Raw genomic sequence first — 20515 nt, 5'->3', positions numbered from 1 at the left:
TTGCAGTTACAAAATTCTGTGAAATTTCAGTGCAACTAAAATGCAATAAATTTTCCAAGAAGTGGACCGAGAATTTCAGTGAAAAATGTTTAACCGCGTAAAGATTGAATTCTACTCAATTCGTATTAATTTCCCTCTCAGTGAAGGAGATAACTCTGTTTACTGAAAAAAAATCGAGAACTTATCGAGTGCTCGCGATTTTGGATAAACACCCCTAATGTCTTCAGGCTGTAAACGATGAAAGAAAGAAATTATCAGTTAGGGATAAAGCTCGAGTCGTTGAAATCTCCCGTGTTAATTTCGGGTTGTTTCCGGCCGAAATCGTCCTCAGGGCGTTCCTTCGACTTCCTTCCGTTCTTGTCGATGTTTTTTTTTCACTATTCCATCTTTTTTCGGCGCCCCTTAGCGAATTAGCGCCATAAGTAGCGATCTCATCGCACGACAAAAATACACATGCCGTCCACAGGTGAAGACCTAATCAGATAACTCGGGGAACACCAGGGCGGTTTCGGAGCATGCACACCCATACTCCTTGGGAACGTTTTTGGGTGGGTAACTCTCGTCATCTGCGACTCACACCTTACGACGCATACACTCGCACGTTGGGATTGACCACTTTATTCTTCTTCAACACTCCAGAGGTTCTCAAATCTCGGTATCGAAATAAAATTTGAATTGCTAATGAATAAGTGGCTCAACCCCAATACCTCCAACCGGATAATTTTATGCTAACGCGATGGAAATGGTATACGCACACACCCCATCAGTGATTTCTATTTTGATTTTTTCGTTTGGGGGCTTGACGATCGGAATCTTTTGGCACGAGAAGAGTCGTGATTTCGTGGGAGGGGACTATATAATCGAGTGGCTCTGATCGAGCTTCAGGAATTCTATTTTTTATTGCGGGATTAGGATTTGTCGTGAATATATAATAGAATGAGAAAAATTCTAATGGGGGGGTTCAAAGAATCGAATCAATAAAGAGTAATAAACTTTCTCGAATTAATTATTTTAAAAAAGTCCGAAATTACAAATTCTAGAATTGAGTTTTCTCGCTTAAATAAAAAAAATCGTGAAATTCCAAGTTAAACAGAAATTTCAGTGGAATAATCCATTTTTGAGCAACCGGCAGACGAGAATTCTCCAACTTACTTCGATTTCCAATCAAAACATGCATACTCAGTGCCAAGTTCTGAATTGCAATGAACATTTTCGAGTCGTACACCGGAAATTTCTACCCAAAATGAGAGACTAGTAAACAATGAAGAATAACTTCATTGTTTATTATTCTCTCATTTTAGTTTTCTAAACATATTCAAATACTGCTGACATTTTTTTTGTTACTAGTTTGTTCTGTAACCGAAATGAACTAGCCCTGAAGAGACGAACTTGAAAAATTACTGAACCGTTTACAGTAAAAATGAGATCAAAATGTTATGATATTTATCTTTTTTGCGAAAGTCTTCGCGTTTTCATGAGAATTTTCTTAGAAATACACTTGCAGTACCATAGATTTATTTTAGAGATTTTATAAAAGAGGAAAATCTATTTTTTTTCGCCATTTTTAATTGTTCACAGATTACAAACTATCTAGAAACGTATTTCGCTGCACATTTTCTATTCGCAAAGGGTAATTTTCATGAAATTTCTCTCTCCGTGCATGAATAGCCCCGCAAAGGTGGACGATTATCAGCGAATAGTAGAAACATCCACCACGGACTCGAAAAAAAAAATCTAAATAGCCCTTGCACTCCACTTGGTCATCCTTACACTGTTCACACATTAATATAAAATATTTAATGTCACGGGGGTTCCAGAGAGGGTTTGACATCGCGTGCGACCCCAGGGAGCATCTCAGATTCTAATCTGACACTTCCGTCGTGGCGACAATTACCCCCGTTGTAGACCCCCGCCCCCTCCCCATTCTCCCTTTAACTGTTTGTGGTATATACGTTAAACATGGATGTCCTAATGCCCCGTCGGCTGTGAACCACATCCTTCGACGTTTGATCCGATCGAGGGACAAACCGGACACGCAGCACATATATAGCATTAGGTTATATACCGAGTGGTAGGGAAATTGCCTTGGACGAGACACTGTGAGCATTGCGCTGACATCTGGCCCGGCTAAATGTTAGATAAACCTCAAACCGTCACCAACAGGTTCACCAAACTCGCTAATTATCCTCCGTGAACCCTTCAGGCCCGACGATATTGCGTGGTCATCGCTGATAACCAGTCGGTTAACCCTCTTTCAAAAAGGTGCAATCGGAAATTTAAAAATTTGCATGTGCACGGGCAAACGCGGGGCAAAACAGATTTCGCAAAATGGTGAATATTTAGACAAACGATATGAATGAAATGGACGTGGGGATGCGTTTCGAGAATTCATTGCACTCAGATCTGTCGTCTGCTGAATGATGGAAATCTTGAAGTAATAGGCGAAGTCAACACAATGAATTCCTTTGAGGTTTCATTTTTTTGAAACTCTCAGGTTCTTTTCTGTGAACTACACGGAGAGAATCATTCAATAAAAATTACGTATCTTTTCCGAAATTCCAGAGCGAAATGTGGTTGTATGAAATTTTACGGAACTGTCACGGAATTTTTCCGGAGCGCTCCGTAATTTTTATCTGAATCTCCTGTGAAAAATTACGATACCGTCACTTAAATTTTCTGAGTTGATTCCGTAATCGGTGAGTGAATTGTGAGTTCCGTAATTTTTACTGAACATCTCTCTCCGTGTAGATAAAAAATTGAGTGAATCGCGGATGATCCACTCAATGCGGATTTTCCGCGGATTTTCCACTGAAAATTAAGTGGAATTTTAAATGTTTGATCAGCAGAAAGATTTCCAATTAAAACATGAGTATTTAGCGCATCAAATTATCCTAAATTTTCAATTCATTGAAATTCCGAAAATATATTTATGTAATTTTTTCTGAAGTTCTCAGTAATTTTTATTGAAATCCAGTATCCATGGTACTTAAATCAATCCACTTTGGTTCTAGAATTCAGTACTTTGGTCTAAAACCCGTTGCCGAATGCGCAGAACCGTTGGATACTGAAAAACACAACCCTGAGGTTTTTAAAATAATATTTGAATTCCCTCAACGGTTCTTATTTTAAGGAGCCATCCTTCTCCACTTCAATACCGTTGTGCCGGCAACCAGAAACTTCTCTCTATATTTTTATTTTTTATGTTTCTATTTCATTGGTTTTATCGAAGTAATTCTCGATTTGAAACCCCTCCTCTAGCCTGCCTCCCCTCCTTTCTTTTCCTCTCACTTCACTCTATAAATTTCATGAATATCTTCATCAAACCGCGACTTTTAATGACGAAATCCCTTGAAATTGCAGTGAAACATTCACTTGATAGGAATTTCAGCTAAAAATTTATAACAATGTCGACACAACGTTCATATCCCTCACCAAATGCTCCAACCGAAGTGAACTCGATCGCACATCGGGCGATAAAACAACAGCTTAAATATAATCTTCAGGCCTTGACCAATGTCCCATTCTGCCCCTCTCCATTGAATAATAACCGTGAGAACCCGATAAAAAATCACCGGACGTTCCATCCGTCGCAAACCGTCTCATCCAATATTAATTCACCCTAGACTATATAAATCCTCTCTTCCGATATTGCGCAAGAGAAAAACGTTTTCGTTTACCATAACCGACATTTTAACCAACGTTCCCCTAGATCATAATTATCCGATAACCCACGAGCACATTCGTGTTCACGTTGACAATCGTCCAGGAATGTGAAAAAATTTTCTCTCTCAATTTATTACCCTCTGCCCCTTCAATTGATTTCACCCCTGACTCCCCTTTTTCACATTACAGAATTGTTTATGTAGCGAGAAAATTATAAGCTCGCGCGACTCTGGTTCCACCCACACACTGTGATCGATACACCGTCGACTGTATTTTCCCGGTGAAAATTATCAATGTGTCGTGCCTCTGGCTCATTTCATGAGTACCTCCTATCGCTGAGTAATTCTCCATGTGAATCCCCATATGTGTTACCACGAAAGTCACAACGATCAAGTAAAAATACACCTCAAAAATAACAAAGAAAAACCGTAGATGAAACACATGTAGATCACCGGATAATTCAGTAATTAATGTTAGGATAAATTATCCGACAATATTTGAAGATGCTACCCAGTCTGTACAATGCGGCAATAGTAAACTTTGTTATCAGCCACTGAAATCGGTTCTGTACGAGTGTTTGAACAACGAAAGTACTGGTGGCATGAAAGTGCCATAATGTTCCATTTGTGTCCACAGTTGGACAATTAATATTGTTACGAAAAAGCATGGGATCATAAATTATTCTTTACGAGGCCCTTGTTCAGCATATCCATAAACATTCGCCTCTCGTTTCTTTCTATTTCACCTGTAATCAGTAAATATTGATCTGTGCATGAAAAATCCTGGTGTTCGCTTCTGGATATTCGTTTATTTCTTCCACCGACGATTTTCATCTGATTTTTTTACCACGCGAATCAATCAAATCACCGTGACCAATGGTGACACTTATTTTTTCCGCAAAAAACGGATGAATTTTCTTGATTGCATGAGCGGGTTCAAGAAACTGGCTGCGATTAAAATAAATTCATTAGGCGAAATATTAAAACACGGTGGATCAACCTGACGCATCCTCCGAACGAATCTTTTTTGCTTCTCAAGTCGGGGAGAAGCGTTGCAAAAAGACATAGTTACACGCGTGGCGTATAATTATATTATCATTAACGTCACAGTGCCGGCGATATTGCAGGCCATTTGGGTTGAGTTGAGTGTGTATGACGTATAAAACAACGATGCTGCTCGGTGTGAGAGGCCGGCCCATATCACGCACATCGCGAATCCCTCGTCGGGGAGAACATGCGCCTGTGAGACAACATTCACGCGTTCCCATAGGGTTTTCAGGTTATATGAAATCGCTATTCACCCATTAATTATGTAAAAACTTTGTCGTGGGGAGTATTTATAGAGCACGGAGGGAAAACTTGAGGAAAATTATGTGATTCAACGTAAAAGTGATGCGAATTGCTCTTTCGGAAATTTTTATGTAAAAACGCGGAAAGGAGCGAGAGTGATAGATAAATTTTCCCTCTTGAGTTCCGGAAGGTTTATGGATCGAAACGTAATTTTTACGTGATACTCCATAAAAATTCAGACGGGGAACAGTAATTTCTGCGAATCTGTAGCGATACATTACTATTACGTGAAACAATGTCATTTTTATGGGCCTTTTCCGCAACTTTTTTCTCCGTGTATACAGAGAGGCACGATGATTTTTTAAATCCTATCGTTTTATGGAAGGGTATCATGAGTCACTTTTCGAGTGACAGGTCCACGGAAATTTCAAAGAATTTTTTGTCATTGAAAATTCATAATTTTATGGAAAAATCCGGGCGAACTGTAAATTTCAGGTTAATTATTCTGGGAAAATTAATGGAAAATCCGGAAAATTCAGAAGAATTTCTCCTTGAATTCCAGATTCCTGTAAATTTTCAGGGAATTCGAGGGAATTGGGCAGCGAATATTCATTTTAACTTGAAAATTCATGTAAATTCTGGAATTTCTGTCTTTCTGTCGTTAAAAAATTGGGACTTAACTTGAATTTTCAGAAAAACTTCTTTTGAAATTCCTTTGACTTTTTCAAATTAATTGATAATTTAGCCCTCACGATAAATTTTGTTTTTAAAGACAAAATTTTTTTGATGAAGAATAAAATTGATTAAGAATAAAATTCGTGTTTCTATTTCATAAAATAAATTCTTGAGTCTTCCACAATGGGAACACATGTGATCTCCCATATCGTGTTCCTGCATCGTCAAATTTCTTGGAAATGATAATTTCAATTGAACAATTCAGCAACATGAATCCCCGATCCTAAAAATCCTGATTAATTCACGAAATAAACTTCGAGATTCTTCGCACGAGCGAAGGTGGTGAATATCCTCACGAATGCCATGAAATTATGCAAATGCCTGGAGCAAGGTGTTTGGATAATTGCGCGCACGTTCAAACACAACCGAGAGCCATACTTAAAATCACATCAGCCCATGTCCACCCGTTTCTTCGGTGGTAGTATCCAGCATTTTTTTTCCCCATTCAATTTTTTCCAGTCAGTTCATTATTCCACCCCACATACACCGAGTACAGTTGGCAGAAGCCGAAGGAAGGCCCCCAAGGGAATACTTGCACCCAAGACATATCGTTACTCAAGACTCGGGATGTTGGTGCATGTTGCCAAGATTGTTCTGTATTCGTTAGTCATTTTTATCTCACCTTAGTTTTGCTTCCGCCGATGCTGCCGGGCCTTATGCTACCAGTCTCGTAAAACCTCGTCAGTATCTTGGAGACACAGCCGTGGGAGACGAGTAACTGTCGCGATATGTCGCAGGGCCTGACACCGACAAGCGCCAGTTGGACAATTCGCTGTCTTACGCAGTCTGGTAACGGTCGCCCATTCACAAATACACCACCCAGTTGGTTGACACCAGCTTGACCTGAAAATCATCACATGTCGGGGGATCAGATGGTTATCTAATTCATCGGTGCCATGAGCTCGATCCTAATGACGTGAACGCGATAAATTGTCCCCTTGTTTCAGGTAATAAAGTGTTTTTCCTGTACAGTGAGAGAACATATTAGGTCAGCCGAAAATTTAATACGTTCCACGGAAGAGATCTTCTGGTGCGATGAATTCATTCAGTTGTAGATAAGAAAGATAATTTCGAGCGAAACATAATGAGTTCCGAGCAATTGTTCTCGTAAGAAATTTATATGTGGTAAATGCAGTGGTGATACAGCGAATTGTATGAGGCTCCGGTTATATCAGGAGTATTTTATTGAATAGTCTACACTGTTGGAAATTTTTTGAAATTTCGTGGAAGATGTTATTAGTAAGTCTCATGAGAGTGACATTGAATTGGATTTAGGGAAAAATGGTTATGACATTTCAAGTTTTAAGTAGAATTTATGGAAATTCATGAGTTTTCAGTGGCAGTGAGATGAAAATTTCATAACTTGAAAATGATATGAATTTTCAATTTTTCCCGGAATTTTCCTGATTCTTTTGAATTTGCACAGAATAATTGAACTGAAAAATTAAGTATTTTATTGATTTCCAGATCATTTGAACAGAAAATCAATGGAATAATTGATTTTTCAATGACAAGGTTCCCTGAAATTTCAGTGGAACTTGAACACGATAAAAATTTTCGGAATTTGGCACGGTAAATTTCGACGAAAATTTTTAACAGTGTATATACTTTTCTAGTAAATGTCTGCAATTTCTACGGAATAAATGATAACTTTAAGAGACAACGTGAATTTTCTTCTGAACCCTGTGATATTGGCGAAACCAAATAATTCCTGGAGGGATAATGTGTTTTCGGAAGAAATAATATTCCTTCCTCGTCAATGTATGTCTCCTCATTTTGACGCTTTACAATTATTTTACTGCTGAAAATAATCCGTAACATACAATACGTTACACCGGATTTCTGAAAAGGGGATGTTCTTCATCTAGATGTACTGAACCCTTCAAACGTGGATTTACGATCTTTTTCCCCATAAATAATGGAATAAAAATCCCCTGAATTTGCTCAACGGAAAAGGATCTCCAAAAAAATCACCATTACCAATCATGAAAAGACATTAACGATAGGGCAGGTGGTTTCGCTCATTTCTAATGACATTCGGCCTCTAAGACTTCAGAACCACAAAAGAGAGGGACGAAAAATAAGTGATCCCAAAAGGAGTGATCGCGTGTCTCCCATGGACAGTGGTAGAGAGACGTGTAATTATTCCAGAGCCGAACATTGGACAGGACTTGTAATCCAGGCAGAAACCCTAGACCAAAATTGCTTCCTGCGAAACTGCATCCCGGTGCAAGTTGTATTTGGCATTTTGTTTTTGAAGGATGATCTTTATGGAGTGATTTCTCGGTGGACGAATGCATTGGTGGTGGGGAGAGGTGGTGAGAGAGTATTCACCTGCTGCGTGATGAACGATTTGGGAGGGCTAGGGATCCAATAGTCGAGTAACACAATTAGCATCGAATTGCAAGGAAGCAAATGAGGTGATTGAATGGTATGATTTGTATCTTTACTACTGGGTTTTATCGCATTCCTGGTGAGTCTCTGATTGGTGGTTTGAACACTTTAAAGGAAAAATTTGGGGGAGTTGATTGATGAATTTTTGAAGAAATTAACTGAGAAAATCTTTTCTGATTAGAAATTATGTGATTGAAAGGCATGCATTTTAATCCACTTAAGTGAGTCAATTTAAACAATCAGTCGGTAACAATTGGGGAAAAGCGGGTGACTCCTCCCTAATTGTCATTCTATCTACACAGTTAGAACAAGATTGAAACTTCGTGCACAGTTGACGAATGAGTTTCAGAAGAGTGACAGTGAATTCGATTTAGCAGAAAGGCAATCACGAAATTTCAGATTTCACTGAAAATCCAATGAAATTCCAAATGTTTGACCAGCAAAAATATGGGAATTCGCCAAATTATTTGAATTTTTAATTCATTGAAGATTCAAGAATATATTTACCCGAATTTTACGGATTTCTGATAATTTTAAAGAAACCATTGAACTCAAATCGACAGCTTCTATTGGTTTTTTCATAAAATTTTGGAATTCCAATGAGGAAATTCCTTGGAATTTCAGTGGAATCATATTGTGATGAAAAGTTTTAAGAAGCGCAGCGGAAATTTTATCCTAAAAAGTTTAACAGTGTGGGAATGAATGAAATCATCCTCAATTGAATGAAATTCCTGTCTCTATAGATTGAAAACAATGAAAATTATCGCATCAAACGCCCATCTCATTGCATAATCTCATTACTCAAACCGAAACCATACTACAATAACTTTTAACAAATACGGAAATGGAATAACGTTAGAAATGAAACATGAGATGTTACTTTGGAATGAGAGATTGCGATTAACACATAACCAACCCCGTGAGAAATGTGTACCTGAGTTATTCAAGTGGATCGGGGGAGCCCAGTAGCTACCCAGATTCCTTCATAACGTAATCATTCAGCATCTATAAATGTTTGTCTCACTCTCATCTGGAGAGATTGAGCGAGTTAATTAGCATTGAGTGAATTACGTCTGCACAAATTAATGTGAGCGAGCTTTCACTATGTCTAATGCCGATGATTTGACGAGCGTAGCACAGGAGCCAGGTGGTATCGGAAATATTTCATGGGTAACGATTTTGTGGTGTTGAAATCACGCCCCATAAACAAAATGACATAAGTCATCAATTTTTCCCTGAATTTTCCTGATTTCTCTGAATTTTCACGGAATAATTGAACTGAAAAACCAAGTAGTTTATCGATTTCCAGATCATTTGAACAGAAAATCAATGGAATATTTGATTTTTCAATGACAAGATTTCCTGAAATTTCAGTGGAACGAAAATTTTCAACAGTGTATCTTCACATTCAGTAAATTTTCCCGAGCCAAGGGAGAAATTCACTATTCGTCTCGCCCTTTTTCCCCGATATAGGTTGAAAAAGTTCTGAAAATGGAGTTCGCTTCACGATTACTTGACTTGTTCAGTAATTTTTCTCCGTCTCCTGCCGGGAGTAAAAATTAAATCGTTTCCAAAAAACCCCCAAAGAGATGACATTCTGGTGATGGATAATGCTGCAATGAGAAGTAACAATCATCGAGGGAACGAAGAGGGATTTTTTCTCTCGAAAAAGAAAGAGCAAGAGAGTCCTCAACTTCACAATGACAGCCGCCACAACTCAATCCGGCGAATCGGTGTGGCGACAGCAGTGAAACTTTACCAAATAAAATCAAAACAAATAAAAAGTAAATGCGGTACGTAAAAACAACCGAGGCGGCTCCTATAAATCGAGAGGTTGCACGCGCCTTCACGTGCACATCGTCAACGCACACACGGGATTTTGAGATACACCGGAGGAAGGACGACGAGACGGTGGTGGTGGTTAGGGACAAATACAGGACGATCGCTAATTATTACCCACGGCACCGGCTAATTACGTCATTAACTCAATTACGCGGGGGATTGGGTGAGACGGTTCGTTTCAACGGCCATAATGATCTGGATTATCTGAGAAAATGTGTATTTATCGTAAATGTGTAAGTGGTGAAAAGCACAGGGTGAATTTTAATTCGTTGAGAACTGAAAGTTGACACTTACAAACGATAATTGAAACTAGTACATTTAATTTTTGTGTCACAAGCGTTTACCTTAATTATTTCGATTAATTGAAGTTTCTTAACAGTACAACAATGTGTTGTTACACTGTTAGGAAACTATTGAGTTTTTTTTTGATAATTTAGTAATGATTTTTATAATAGCCATAGGGAATTTGGTTTAGGGGAAGAATGGTTACGAATTTCACATTTCAGGCGAAATTCAAGGAAATGGATAAATTTCTGGTAAAAATTCCACAATTAATCCAAATTTTTATTGAATATGAATGTTTGAAACCAGAATTCACAATTTTGATCTGAATTTTCTGCAATGCTCACAGAATAAGTGAACTAAAATTTAGTTTTCTTTGATCTTCAATAATTCAATCAAACTATTGACAGAACAGTTATATTCCGATGATTTCCACGATTTCAAAACCCCTTGAAATTTCTGCGGAAATGTCACTTGATCAAAATTTCCAGGATTTGACACGGAATTCTACTGAATAAGTCCTCCGGTTGTACTTCAAACTACCCGCTCAATTTCCTCTTCGTCTCCCAAACATTTCCCATGATCATTCTGCATAATTGAATGTTCACCTCTAGATTATCATCACGGAAGTCGACTTCGAACTGTCCGGACAAAGATCACCCCCTCATACATCCCGATGACACTCCGATAAGTATATCCCTCCATTTCCATCAGTTAAAAAACCACTAAAATTCCTTCCGGGTGTTCCCCATGTTCGTTGTCTAATTGACCTTTTTTTCACCAATTCCGCAAACGAATTTCCAGATTGCGCTTGAAAACACTTGATGTTAGCTCATCAGAAACCCTTTAATGACTTGGAAGGGGGGGGGGGGGGGTTGATCATCATTAAACTATAAACTGACGGTGATGTACTATAACGGATACACACAGCGCGGATAATCATGCTTGGCTTTAGAATTAGCCAACTAATGTGAAGGCCAACTGATTGCTATCGCACTTGCCATTTAGGATTCTCAAACGCAGTCTTAAAACCACCCACCTGCCGTGCATCTAACGCGGCTACTAAATTTAACATTCAATTTTCTACATCTTCAATGTTTGCCCCTTGATTTTCTCTAATTATTCGTTTTTTTTTCCAAATATAATGACTCCTTTTTCTTTAATACCCTTACTTACAATATATACGAGAGAAATATAAACTTCTGACATTCATCAGAAATATTACGGGTATTATAAACGTATTTCGACCGTACGTGTGGTCTCAGGAACTTGCATTTCCTCTCTTCAGCGATTTAATGATTTCCTTTCTGGTGAGAATCCTCGGAGCATCAATGTGAATTTAACGAAACAGGTTGATGCATTTTGGTGATAAAACCGCCGAAAAAGGGGTCATTATTGATTGGTGTTTAATTATAAGGGGTTAAATCTCTGTAACGGAATTATGAGAGCTGTTGGGGTGCCGCTGGAGCCGGATGTAACCGGTAAATTTTTATGACCACTCGACTGTGATTTTGAGTGATTCAATTAGCCATTAGATGCGTCTTTTACTAGACTGGGAAAATGACGCGTATAACGTGTGGGTTTCGCAGGATAAGATAAGGTACCGTAATGAAAAATGTATGTTTATTCAGTCTTCAGTTTATTTGTGAAAATAATCAGTTCAATTTAAATTGCAGATCTTCCTTTTAACTTTAGATACTGGTAGAAGAATCCAGCGAACTTTCAAATTTATTTTTGCCAAATATCCATTTACTTCAGAGAAGTATTCATTTTTTCAATGCCGTATTTCTCAAGTCGACTTAATCCCAGGCAATTCTCATTAGGTTCCAACTATGACAATTATATTGCTCTAAAAGATGATCATGTTAGTTATAACGTTCAATGAATCCCCTCAATAATTATCAACATTAAAAAATTCATCGAAATTGTTCCCTCTAGAAAATAAGAGATTCAGGAAAAACGAATGATCATTGGAGGAGTTCATCCAAGGTATTGTGCAACATAATCATCCTTTAGAGCGACATGATTGTCATAATTGAAGCCTAATCAGGCACGCCTGGGAATGATCGGATTAGAGCAATGCGATTTTGAAACTAGAGATCACGAAACGTGGACAAATCATCGAAATTCAACATTTCATTTTCGGGGTCATTACAATAACTTCCTCCCTTCGGGTCGGGAAGTTACAATTAAATGGTTCTCTCAAATACATAAATATTTGGCAAAAAAATGTTTTTCAGTGTATATATACCCTGAAAAAAAATCGTATCCTATAAATATTTTCTCCTGAGAATATTTGAGTTAGGGCGTAAATATTCCTAAGTCAATCACTGCGGAGTGAATTGATAACAAAAATCGTTCTTTTTCTGAAAAGAGGAAAGTGTTACGGCTGTGATTTCTCAAATTAAACTCACCTGTATGTGGCATCCTCACTCCTGTCTTCCACGATTATCTGAAAAAGAAATTGATGCATCAAGATATCAATGTTTTCGGCAGACACTTTGGAGAAACTACTCGTTACATGCTGGCACATGATTTCTTGTTATTTTTCTGGTTCTCTTTTTACTGAGGTCACCGATTACCACTTGGAGCGAGGTAAGTATACCCCTGAAGGGTAGCCCTGCGCATATTCACGTGAGATAATGAATTTAAATGTATTCAAAGGGCGCGCGCTTGATGCTTGACATGGCAACCCTTAAATATGCAACCGTACGAGATAAGCAAAAGCCCGTGGTCAAAGTATTACGACATACACAATAAATTCAGGACCGTGACTGCCATTGCAGAGTGAGAGTTGAAGTTTTGGCTTTTTTTTAGGTGGAGGGTGAATCGTCCTGTGATACAACCGATTAACATATCTTATTATTGTTATTATTACTTCATTAGTTATTTTGTTTCATTTTATTTTAAATAATTACATTTATTTTATTACTTATTTTTTGTCAACTTTTTAATTAATTTTCAGATAATTAAACCAAATGCCAGAATTCTCACTTATTTTGGGGGCTGATTTTGTCATTATTATTCAGGGATTTCTTGTTCGTTAATTTAGACATTGAAAAGCTCTTATTTCAAACGTTACCTGAGTGGAGGTCAAGATGCCCAAAAAATTAGGGATAGTTCCCAGAAAACTATTTTTTCGGTAAATATTAGTAATAGTGTAGTGCTTTGAACTTTTGAGAAATTTAACAGGAGTCCCGCAGAAAATGCCATAACTTTGGTAATAATTAGAATATTTCAGCGAAATTTTCCCTCAAAATATTATAGTTGAATTTAAATTCTAAACTTGGAGCATTTTTTACTACAATTTTGGTAAGAATTTCTGAAATGGAGATATTTTTTACGATTCCTCAAATTCAGGGGTCATTTTTGACCGATTTTTCTCTCCGTGTAATTCAGTGACGAGTAATTTTGTTCTCCTTTAAATTTTGTATTTAACATTCATCAATTAAATAAGACTAGAATGTCATTCATTTAAGCATTGCATCCGTTTTCAAATTGAGTAAAAACTTCATTGCCTGGCGAAGAGCGATTTACTTCGTGGAATAATTATGAAGTGGTTAATGACAGCTTGGGCACTTAGACGCTTCATGTGAGCCATATTTACTCAATCCATTACTGACCAAATCACCGTTAATTGTGTTATATGTGTTCCGTACATGCCCTGACCCAGATCAAACTGGAAAATCTTATTTATGAAAATCAGTCTTGGATTTATATGGAATTCGCGTGCCTGCGGGGATGGAATGAAGTACAAAGTTGTCAGCTCACAGTTACCTAATCAACCCCCTGACGATTGTTTCTGCCTGACTACATGAGTAATTCTCGGAGTATCAATTAACATGTCCAACCCAGGGGACAAAGCTCTTCATTTCAATAAAATGTTTTTTCCTGAGAATTGTTTTTGGAATAAATTTCATGGTGCGATGGGGCTTTTTTCATTTTTGAGGCTGGCCAGCCCTCGCCTTTGGCGCGGACGCCATCACCACACGTTGAATTCTGAAGTATTCAATAAAATTTCAGTTCTCAAGTCCACATGATAATGCAAATTATTAAATAATTCGAAAATTCAAGCAACAATTTCCCAAAATTTTCAATCCACTGAAAATTCAGTTGGGTTGTGATGTTCTATTTCCGCAATAAATTTGAAAATCCTAGCTGTCATTGAAATATCAATGATAATCTAACATGGAAAGCCCATTTATCCTGAATTTCCAACCTGAATGAGAGATTCCACGAACAATTTTCTCTTAAATTCAATTCAAATTTACAACATTGAGAATTCCAGTGCAACGATTCCCCAATTTTCCAAAAATTTCTAACAATGTATGAGCTAGAAAAGTTTATTTACGCCGTGTGACGAACAATATTTTTCGTGATAACGGCCGTATTTTTGGCTTACGGCCAGAATGACAGAAATGTACTATTTCTGGTCTAGCACCCTGAGAGAAAAAATGACTTTTGACAAAGATGATTTCCTCGATACAAGAAAATATTCTCTTGTCAATGGTGCTGGCACACAATTTTATCTAGAAAATTTTTTTCCGTGCACGGTTACACGGCCATCTCTTCGGGACAGCTGTTACTGTACATTTCCTCCATAAAGTAACTTGAGATCCACAGATTCAAGAATAAGACAATGAGACCTACAGCCCGTTAAATAGCATCCCCACCGCAAGAGGACGGCAAGACCGGAGGGTTAAAAAAAACACCAGAAAAAAGAGCGGAAAACTACGTGGAATGCGTGCGTATCGGTGGTGGTGCGGGTGGCGTGTACTTTGTGATGCAAATTAATGCACGATTACCGAAGCAACCCTCCACGCCTGGGCGCGCGCATGGTCGCGTCGTACTTCGTCGTTATATACCTTTTTTTCACGTATATAACATGCGAGGAGTTGAGACCGTGGTGGCTATACTTAAGCGATCACGAGGAAACGATACACCCACGTTACACCGTTATACTTAAGTTGCCTCTCAGAGGTAAAAAAAATCGGAGAGGAAAAAAAGAGAGGGGGTGAGCCATCGTCCCTGACTCAATCTGCGCGCTACACCCTTAGCTGCGTTGCCTGCATTAAGAGCACTTTCCTGTGTAATCACAGAGCGTTACGTACCCCATCGTATTTGATTATTGCGGTCACTTTGTCTAGGATTTTCCAAATTATGGAAATGTGGAGCAGTGGAGGAATAAAGAGAGTGAATAATTTTCTGTAATTGTTGGTACTATTCAGGATTAAGTAGTTTCTTGATTTATTCAATTTATTATTTGAATCATTTTGTCAAAAATTTTCAAAATCAAAGCGATCACTTAGAATTTTTGAGTGTTTACTGGAAATTACAAACAAGCAGAGCAATATTCTCCATCAAACATGAGATTCTCACGTTTAACCATTTAGGAAAGATGGAATTTTTTTGTAATTTCACAGGGTGATGCGAGAATTTTCAAGTAGAACGGTGTTAAGGATTCAGGATTACACAATTTGATGACTTTCATTTAATTCTCTAACCGTTGAAAGTTGCTAGTAAAACCATTTAGCGCAAGGCAGTTTTCTTCACGATGAATTGTCATTTTTCTCCGCACAAAAAGTCAAATTTTACAGTTTACGACAACAAATAGAAATTCTACATACTAAATAATTTTAAATAATTTTTTCATTTATTCAATTCTTACTATTTGAATCATTCTATGCAAAATTTTCAAAATTAAAGCGAATACTTCGAATTTATAAAATTTAAGTAATAGCTTCATGTGAATTTTGGATGCTGGGATTTTGAATTCTTTTTAACGTCGAATCGTTCATAAAATTTTATCCCAAGACGTTTCTACTTGAAACTGTGCTTCCTGAGACATCCCAGAAGTAAATTTCATAAAAATCATCTTTCACTGGACCAAAAAACCATCGTTGAAACCAATCACAATCTCCATCCCCATAAATCCTCAATGTAAGAACAATACCATCAGTTCCCGAACATCTTCATTCCCCAAAAAAATAACGAACACAAGAACGAAATGAAACATGAAATTCTCTCATGTACCGAGCAGCAATAAAAAACCGCATCCACAGCCAAGAAAAACCGACTCTCAAAGTCCATAAAACCGCCCATATCTCAGGAGAAATAATCCGAGTTAACACGAGAACTGACAACAAAAATGTTTGGGAACCTAGTTCAGAATAAAAAAAATGTATTATCCCTTTTTACGGGTTTGTGAGGTGTCGCGAGTTAACTTAACGATCACTGGATTTTGCTTGAAAACTTCCATGTTTCTCCGCATTTCTTTAAACTTCCCCGTTGTCGACAAAATCTCAACCTCCCCTCTCCCTCTTCCACCAACCACAATGAAATATCGCAGTAATGAGGATTGAGCGATTATTATAAATCAAATGGTTGGCCGTGGCAGGGCGCGCTTGCACTGCATTTCTCGCGTTCCACGTGTTTTTGCCGATGTTACTCTTACGAACACGTGTCCTCTTCCTCTCCTTTAATTCCTCCCTCCCTCCCTCCGCCCTCCGGGACTCGGTTTCTCTTCATCGTACCTATCATTCGTACACGCGAATTACACCCGTATGTACAAGACCACATGTGTAACAAACCCACGAGAGTTGTACATAAAGACCCAACGCCGGCGTACTCTACATTCTTCTGATCTCCTTGTTCAAGGAGTTAAACGATAATTAAATCGAAATCTTTCTGCCTCAATGTGGTTTTCGTCGTGTTAAAAATTACGAAGAAAATAAATTCCAAACTGCTTTTACGCATTTGCTGTTTCTTCAATCTTTATGGGCGACGGGGGAGGAGGGAGGGGGAGAGGAGAAATTATTATTATTTAATTAAAATGCGACACTCGACGTTTAACTTGTTTCCTGTAATTAGTATTAAGGACTACGCATGTATCCATTTAACAACTGATTGCGAGAAGGTGGAAATTATCTACTTTTTCATTGATGATTTTTCCGTTTTAATGGCATTTTAAGGAGAATAATTTTTAGAGTTATTTTTAGGATGCTCAAGTACTTTGGCTATTTAGAGTTAATTCCAAGTCTTCTGACAGTTTTAGTTGAACATCAGGCCTCTAATTGAGATTCATTTGACCTTAGGTTATGGAATATTTTGTGATTATTTTAGTATTCAAACGGTAAAAGTCTAAATTCTAAACTTTATTTTGGATCGTTAGGGGATATTTTGAGAATGTAAAAAAAAGATGGTATAGTTTAGGGGCGGATGCATGGATAATTGATAAAAAATATTATAAGCACGAAGAATTACTGTATAAGGCAAGTAATCGAAGAGCGAAATTGTATTTCAGGAATTTTTTGTTGGAATCAGGGAAACATACTAGGCAAGGGGAAATTTCTGCTTTGTAACGTAGTCAGTATTTAAATTTGTCGGTTTTAGTCCCACATTTTCATATTTCCAGCGATTCTTCACGGTACATCGTTCAGTAGTTTCGACTTCATTTTGCTCATAATTTTATACTGATTTTTTTCTTCGTACAGTTTTTTTACTGATAATTTTTCATATCTAAAACGTTATCAAGAATCGATTTTATGTTAAAAAATTGAGTTTCTGAAATTTTGAACAGTTATAATTATTGATTTATTAGAAGGGAATGTTAGAAATGAAATGGCAACAAAATGTTTTGATTTTCGCGGACATGTCACTAATTTTTAGAGATTAGCGATTGTGAAATTTTAAGTTTCAATGGCTTTATCACTAATTTTCAGGATAATGTCTCTGATTTTCAGGAACCCATCTCTAATTTTGACGATCTATCCCCAAATTTCACAGACAAAAATTGAAGGGTCATTTTAATCACTGTGCAGCATCACCAATAATTGGTGATCGATTCCTGAAAATCAGTGGCATGTCCCTGAAAATCAACCTGTTCTCTCCACGATGATGATCAAGAATCAATAATTCCCTCCTTGGATCCTTTCAAATTAATGTTTGATTCCGCGATAATGAAAAAAAACTCCTACACCATAAAACCGTAGGAAAATGCTAATTGCTTTGCGAGTAAGAAAGAAAAAATGGAATCCTAGATATGAAAAAAGGGGGTCGCTTGAACACTCGAAAGATAAATTGGCGTTAAGGTCACGCTTTTACGTGTAAACTCCAAGCATAATCAACTTTTTGTTTATTCATTAGGCACAACACACCCCAGTTCCATTCGCCGAGAGCTTTCAGTGTTGAATACATACACATTCACAAAACGGTAAGGTTAAAGAAGTTAAATGAGGGAGAGAAGGAGAGAGAGAGAGAGACTGTTGGGAGGTAAGAAAAAGAAGGGGTGGGTATACACACGGTATCTCCGATACGCCACTGGCTATAAAAATCTGAATATATTAAGTCCAACGTTCGCACGACATCTCGCACGGATCTCAAACACATTACGTTCGATAGTCCCCGGCGCTTTTGTGAAAAATGTTTTTCTCCCTCATATTCTCTCGTCTCTCGCCTTTTGAGGGAAAAAATCATTTTTCCCTTTCCGGTATTTCACCGCGATAAATCGATGGATAAAAAACATCTTCAATTCTTCCCGCGGCATTGAAGTCCCCGGAGGAAGATATATCCCCGAGCCACTTCGTTTATCACGATCGCAATCTCTCTCTCTCGCCAAATAAACGCGGATTTTTATGTTTCAATTAATTTCCAAGTTTCTTACATTGCGTTTTAATCCTCGGGATTCACACGTTCTCCTCGTTTTTAGTGGCGAAACCGATGGGGTGAGCGGGAGAAGTTAAAATTCTCCATGAAACGAGTGCTTTTTCACATTACCATGGCGATTTGGTTTTTGTTCCGCTGTTGAGTGGACGCTTGAGCATTCTGGTGAGTTAATTAGAATAATTCGGGGAGTCGCCCTTGCTGTATGTTGCCCCTCGCGGGCGCCGCATGTGGTTTCACGCTAACCGAGAGACTAGCTGAGAATATTTGCATTTTAAATGAACCTATGGCGTGTCGGTTACCTTATATTTGAACAATGTTATTTTGTTATCGGTGAAAATTTTGATTTTTCACGGCTAAATGTCCGAGTTACAGTTAAAAATCAAAGTTTTTTGAATACATTTCCACCACAATTAATTTAACATTGTTGTTTTTGTTCATCAAGGGTCATCAATCATTTAGTTGTGAATTAAATCATTCCTAAATCAATGAAATAACAAAGTACACAAAATTTGAATTTATATTGAAGTCGATATTTTTACAGGAAATTCCAATGCAATATGCGCAGAATAAAATTCCAAAAAATCTACATTGTGTTTTGGTTCATCAAGGGTCATCAATCATTTCGCTATGAATCACATCATTCCTAAATCAATGAAATAACAAAGTACCCAAAATTTGAATTTATATTGAAGTCGATATTTTTACGGGAAATTCCAATGCAATATGCGCAGAATAAAATTCCAAAAAATCTACATTGTGTTTTGGTTCATCAAGGGTCATCAATCATTTCGCTATGAATCACATCATTCCTAAATCAATGAAATAACAAAGTACACAAAATTTGAATTTATATTGAAGTCGATATTTTTACAGGAAATTCCAATGCAATATGCGCAGAATAAAATTCTAAAAAATGCCATAAAACGACAGTATCCCGAGAATTAATATTCATTCGTGAATCAACATTAATATTTCAATTGAATATATAAAAATTTAACGTACCTGTTGATATTCTTTACGACTGATTTTATAGCCGTAGAAACTCCCGTCAGATCGATCTCCTCCCGATTCAGCACCGTTATGTCCCCTTTGATATTTCCGCACGACGAATATGATGGTTTTTTAATCTCCCTGTATTTCTACCTCATCCTTCCACTGGGTAAACGAGGAACCATCGCACAGTGATTAATTCCCGATCGTCAATTGCAACATGCACATAATGTCCAATTGCACCCCCTTTGTCCGATAACCACAACCCTCGGGCTTCCTCAAGGCACAAATTCCCAACAATCACTCAAAATGAAAAAAATAACGAGCCGAATTGCTGATTCGATGCTGATTGCTCTGCAATGATGCTGTGGTCCTCCCTCCGCAGGACAGACCAGACCGGAAAAAAATATTTAATGTCCGACAAATGAAGTTCGCCTCGGACGATGTGAATTATCCGTTGAGCTCCACCGAGAGTGTCTCGAAGAAGCCGAGAAGAAGTTGGCCGCGTGAGTGCGGCTGAGAGCCGGGCCCTCGTGTCGTGGAGCAGTCAGCAGCCCAGGTAAAGGACAGGGAGTGGAGGGAATTGGAGGTACGGTTGGTAAGTTGCGTGTCTGCGGTGACTCCTGAAGGAGTGTGTGAGTGGATAAAGGCTACCG

At 37.9% G+C, this 20515-nt stretch overlaps 1 protein-coding gene across 1 annotated transcript in view; it reads right to left on the bottom strand.

The window, feature by feature from the left end:
* The window catches only part of LOC107042752 (paired box pox-neuro protein), a 24693-nt gene extending 4750 nt beyond the window's left edge, over positions 1-19943 (bottom strand). The window contains exons 1-3 of the mRNA XM_015263966.1: positions 19872-19943; positions 12620-12657; positions 6310-6530 (exon numbers count right to left, since the gene is read on the bottom strand). Of these exons, the coding sequence (XP_015119452.1) occupies positions 6310-6530; positions 12620-12632 (234 nt within the window). The 5' untranslated portion in view covers positions 12633-12657; positions 19872-19943. The remainder of the gene's footprint in view (positions 1-6309; positions 6531-12619; positions 12658-19871) is intronic.
* Between the last annotated feature and the right edge of the window lie 572 nt (positions 19944-20515).

Source organism: Diachasma alloeum, unplaced genomic scaffold (genome assembly GCF_001412515.2).
Source record: "Diachasma alloeum isolate Michigan unplaced genomic scaffold, Dall2.0 Dall_scaffold_00176, whole genome shotgun sequence".
NCBI lineage: Eukaryota > Metazoa > Arthropoda > Insecta > Hymenoptera > Braconidae > Diachasma > Diachasma alloeum.
The sequence above is the reverse complement of the archived record's forward strand: the minus strand, read 5'-3'. Positions and strand labels throughout refer to the sequence as shown.